Source organism: Galeopterus variegatus, unplaced genomic scaffold (genome assembly GCF_000696425.1).
Source record: "Galeopterus variegatus unplaced genomic scaffold, G_variegatus-3.0.2 Scaffold3124, whole genome shotgun sequence".
NCBI classification, from domain to species: Eukaryota; Metazoa; Chordata; class Mammalia; order Dermoptera; family Cynocephalidae; genus Galeopterus; species Galeopterus variegatus.
In genome coordinates, this window is record NW_007729235.1 from 223,023 (window position 1) to 228,421 (window position 5,399).

General features: G+C 43.8%; 2 protein-coding genes across 2 annotated transcripts in view; one reads left to right on the forward strand and one right to left on the reverse strand.

Annotated features, from left to right (window-relative positions):
• The window catches only part of KHK (ketohexokinase (fructokinase)), a 15,123-nt gene extending 14,011 nt beyond the window's left edge, over window positions 1–1,112 (forward strand). Inside the window, exon 10 of the mRNA XM_008584003.1 lies at window positions 188–1,112. The gene's annotated coding sequence lies outside the window, so the exon portion shown is untranslated. The remainder of the gene's footprint in view (window positions 1–187) is intronic.
• CGREF1 (cell growth regulator with EF-hand domain 1) overlaps window positions 1–1,516 on the reverse strand; it is a 3,351-nt gene extending 1,835 nt beyond the window's left edge. The window contains exons 1-3 of the mRNA XM_008584002.1: window positions 1,435–1,516; window positions 305–370; window positions 142–212 (exon numbers count right to left, since the gene is read on the reverse strand). Coding sequence (XP_008582224.1) covers window positions 142–212; window positions 305–370; window positions 1,435–1,511 — 214 coding nt within the window. The 5' untranslated portion in view covers window positions 1,512–1,516. The remainder of the gene's footprint in view (window positions 1–141; window positions 213–304; window positions 371–1,434) is intronic.
• Window positions 1,517–5,399: the final 3,883 nt, after the last annotated feature.

Genomic DNA, 5,399 nt, shown 5'->3' on the forward strand with positions numbered 1-5,399 from the left:
CCAAAAAAAAAAAAAAAAAAAATGGAAGAGACATCCAGGGGCAGGTGGTGAAGGGAGGCATCAGTGGGTGTCCAGAGGTCAGTCCCGGCTCTGGTTGCCCTGAGCCTCCCATCCACTGGCCCCGTTGGCCCAGCCCCTCACCCTGCTCCCGGCTCATGTGCTCTGGCTCCTCTTCCATCCTCTCTAGTCCCTTTAGGTAGCTCTGCAGAAGTCTGTCAGAAAAGTGGAAAATCAGCCCACGAGAGGCCAGTCTGCAGCCCAGGCCTGACCTACTCACTGAAGGCCCCCAGGCCAGCCCACTCACCGGAGCTGCTCCTGGCCTGGCTGGAAGGGGTTGGGCAGGAGGTGATGCTGCACTTCAGGATCCAGCCTGGAGGAGGGAGGGAAGGACCAGCCTTGCAAGGAGCTTCCCTGAGGGCCCAGCCTACCAGCCTACCACCCCCAATCTCCTGGCAGAGTTCTCTCCCCAGACCCAAAGGGAGTTCCTCCCCCAAATTCCCAAAAACCTTGCACGGAGGCCCTCTGGTCTCTTGGAAGCAGAACCTTACTCCTTCAGACTCTTTTTGTGCCTGTCTAACTTAGACTTTAAGTGAAAACCTAAATAAAACATCAGGTTGGGTAGAGGCCTCATGAGGCCACACCTAGTAGACACAATTTGGAGACCGAAGAAAACAGTCAGGCAAGTGGCAGGACAGTATGGTTCAGGGCAACCCCTCTCCTTCAATGCTGAGAGCCGAGGGGCGGGTCTCCGGCTGAGCCTGGCAGCACTGCCCGGTTTTATACAAACCTAATTTGCTCCATGACATAAAATTGACTCTTACTTTTTCAAGCAGAGGGTATATATGTTGGTTTGGGGTTTCAATCTGCTCAGGGTCTCTTTGTCAGTCTTTAAAACTCAAAATGTGCTCCCAGTTCTGGGCAGGGCTGCCTGTTTGCCCAAATCAATGCAGACCTGAGATGCCGGCGAGCCAGCAGGAGTTGCCACAGCAACCGTTGTCACTGCTGCCAGCCCTTGTGGCTCTGCCTTGTCTGTCTCTCCTCCTTCCCAGCATACCCGCTGCCCAGTTTTAATAAAACCTCCAGAAAGGCATTCAAGTAAAATAGAAATGATACGCTGATGATCTCTGTTTCTTTGGAGTTCCCACTCTAAGGTCTTTGTAAGAGGATGGCAGCGCCTTCCCTGGCCCGTAGCTTCTTCCCTATGCTTCATGCCGCACTGGAGCTGAGCTCCCGCTTTCCCAATGGGTCCAGCATTGAGGGCCCACTTTGTGGCACTCTGACAGGCACAAGGCAGGAGGTTGGGCTAAGGGGATACAGAGATCAGGGAGCCTACATTCCAGACGGCTGCCTCCCAGAGGGGCCCATCACACCCTTGGATTCTCCAGAGACTCTCCCTGTTCCCAGCCCTCAGCCCTGCCCCCCAACTCCATTTACCTTGTGACTCCATCCCTGGGAGCAGCATGACCCAGGGGTAGCAACAGCATTAACACTCTCATCACCAAAGGAAACATCCTTCCTGGAACTGGAACTAGGAACAGAATTAGGGGGTCAGGGGAAAAGGGGTATCTGCCACAGTGTGGGGGATCGGTTGGGTTAGACAGAAACACCTTTTCTCCCTGTCTCTACATGTGGCCCAGGAAAGCCTCACACATGGACATCAGTGATCCCCCACAGAACCTTGCTGAAAGCAAATCTTACTCCAGCTGTAGAACACAAGGCACATAAAAGCAGACCTGCTGTGGTGGAAGCAGCGCTGGGGGCAGGAGCCCCTCCCACACCCCATTCCCTTTGTTCCTGTCACCCCTGAGGTGCACAGGGAAGTGCTGCTTAAGTATGTCTGATCTAGTTCTGCCCGTTCATTTTACAGATGGAAAGGGGCGCAGAGAGTTAAGGAAAAGACCAGATTCTCCAAGAGTTCCATAACCCTAATAAGGTTTAGAGCCACTGTTAGGCTGGACATCAGTTTCCTGAGAGATGAGGGGTACAGCAGGTGAGCATCTGGCTAACAGGAAGATAAACAAAAATCCTGCCTAGAGGAAGAAGCAGCAAAACATGAAAGTCCACAAGAAAGTGAAGCTACTGAGAGTCACAGAACCTCTCTTCGTTTTTCTATGCACACGATTGGCCCCATCATATATAGTGAATACCCGCAGTGTGTTGGTGTCTCTAAGCCCCAGCAGCCAAAAGGATACTGAAGCCACAGCTACCCTAATGTTGTTCACCAATATTGGCTGGCAAATTAGATCCTTGGGTTTTAGTTGTGCCCAGGAGAGAAGACAAGGACTTGGGCCCATTCAAGGTAGGCAGTTGGCAATGAGATCTCTACATCAATGTGAAGCCCTTAGAGGGACACAGCCCAGCGAAAGGGTGATACAGAAAAACATCCAGATCTCCATATGTGTGCTTTTGTACTCTGAGGGTTTCTTGCCAACTCAATGCTTTTGATAAGATACTTTCTATTTTTATCCAACGTTGTAGTTACTTTCATTGAGTTGGCAAGAAGTTCTCAGAGTACAAAATTACAGTGAAGACAGGAATCTGGGGGAAAAGCAAGTGTGACATTAGCTTTTGCTTTAAGAGTATCTGTCAAAACAAACCAAACCCAGGTGAACTTGAACTGTGAGTTTGGGTGCTGTGTGCAAGAGAGGAACCAGAGATAAAGCCTGGGCCCACCCAATATGAAGAGACGAATATGAGAATACTTCAAAAAGTTGATGGAAAAATAGAATTAAAAGAACATTCATTGGGGAAAAGGTTGCCTTTTCAATAAATGGTGCTGGGAAAACTAGACATCCATATGTAGAAGAATGAAACTAGAACCCGTACCTCTCGCCATATACCAAAATCAACTCAAAATGCATTAAATAATTAAATATACATCTTGAAACTATAAAATTCCTGAAAGAAAACATAGGGGAAACACTTCAGGAAGTAGGACTGGGCAACCACTTTATGAATACAATCCCAAAAGCACAGGCAACAAAAGGAAAAATAAACAAATGGGATTATATCAAATAAAATGCTTCTGCACAGCAAAAGAAACAATAAACAGAGTGAAAAGACAACCTACAGAGTGGGAAAAAATATTTGCGAAGTATGCATCCGACAAAGGATTGATATCCAGAATACAAGGAACTCAAACAACTTAACAGTAAAAAAACAAGTAACCCAATTAAAAAATGGGCATAGGAGCTGAATAGACATTTCTCAAAGGAAGATATACGAATGACCAACAGACACATGAAAAAATGCTCAACATCACTCAGCATCTGGGAAATGCAAATCAATACCACATTGAGATATCCTTTCACTGCAGTTAGACTAGCTGTTACCAAAAAGACAGAGAATAACAAGTGCTGGCGAGGATGCGGGGAAAGGGGAACACTCCTACACTGTTGGTGGGACTGTACAATGGTGCAGCCATTATGGAAAATGGTATGGAGGTTCCTCAGACAACTACAGATAGAATTGCCATATGATCCAGCTATTCCACTGCTGGGTATATACCCAAAGGAATGGAAATCATCATGTCAAAGGGATACCTGCACTCCCATGTTTATTGCAGCACTATTTACAATAGACAAGCATTGGAACCAACTTAAATGTCTATCATCAGATGACTGGATGAGGAAAATGTGGTATATTTATACAATGGAACACTACTCTGCTACAAAAAAGAATGAAATATTGCCATTCGTGGCAACATGGATGAACTTAGAGAAAATTATGTTAAGTGAAATAAGTCAGGCACAGAAAGAAAAATACTACATGTCCTCATTTATATGTGGGGCTAATAAAAAATAAATAAGCAAATAAAAAAAGAAAGAAGGATACAACAATCACAACAATACATTGAACATTTAAAAGAAAACAGAACTGAGGTTACCAGAGATAGGAAAGGAAGAGGGGGATGGGGGAAAGGGAGGAACTGGTAAAGGGCCACAAAAATCAATTACATTGTATAATGAAGAATATACTAATTATCCTGATTTGATCATCACATTTTGCACACAGGTATTGATATTCAATGCTGTACCCCACAGATATATGCAATCAACTATGTTCCAATAACAAATAAATTAATTAATAAATAAAATACGAATCTTTCCATGAACTTTTTGAAATACCCTCATAGTAGATTCCCCACATAAAGTTGGGATTCCAAGCAGCTATACTCTCAATATAAGTGTGAACAGAAAGTATATTTGCCATGAAGGGCAGCAAAAAATCTTGCCTATCTTGGTGCTGGGTAGAAGGGAGAAAAAAAATCTTCTTGTGAATCTGTAACAAGCCCTCTCTAATGTGGGTTTGAGGCCTGAATTAATGCTACCAGTATGGTTCAGAAAACCTAAAGAAGATTACTTACTATGAAATGGTACCTATTTGACAGATTCCCCACTTGACTGACAGAGGAAAACATACACTTTCTCTGGAAGAACTCAACTCCAATCCAGGCCTCAAAGAATTTCTACCGGGCTGGCCAGTTAGCTGAGTTTGTTAGAGTGTGGTGCTGAGAACACCAAGGTCAAGGGTTTGATCCCTGTACAGGCCAGCTGCCAAAAAAGGAAAAAAAGAATTTCCATAGGTAAAGTTTCAAGGAACATGAACTCACAGCCAAAAAGTCATAAACATACAAGGAAATAAGGCACCGTGAGTAAGAGCCAGCAGAAGAGTAACAGGCACAACTAGACTTGTAAGAATGACAGATATTTAATAGGTTTTAAGAAATTTAAAGGGACGCTTGAAACTATGAGAAAGAAATAAGAGAGCATAAAAAATGACCAAGAAGATTTGAAGAAGCAAATCTAACTTTTAGAAATAAAAGACTGATTTAAAAAATGCAATGGGTGAGTTAAATAGATTAGACACAGCCAATATGAAAATTAATGAACTGGAAAATAGAGTTGAATAAATTATCCAGAATGCATTCATTGAGTCAAAGACATAGAAAATATAAAACAAAGAATGTTCAGTGAAATGAAGGATGGAGGAGATAATACTTAAACTGGATAAAAGCAGTATTTGAAGAAATAACAGTCAAATACTTTTCCAGTAGGTTGCAAAACACTAGTGTTCCAATCCAGGAAGCCCAACAATCCCACACAGATTAAATAAACAAAAAAATACACCTAGACCTATTGGTCTGAAACTATAGAACACCAAGAAAAAGAAAAGATGGTAAAAGCAGTCAGAAAGAAAAGACAAATCATCTCAGGGGAAAAGTAATTAGATTGACAGCAGATTTCTCCACAGCAACAGTGATATAGTAATATAGTATTTCAATGTGTTCAGAGAGGGGGAAAAATTGCCATTCAAAAATTCTATTCTCAGGGCCAGCCCGGTGGCGCACTGCTACAGTGCGCTGCTTGGGAGTGCGGTGGCGCTCCCGCCGAGGGTTC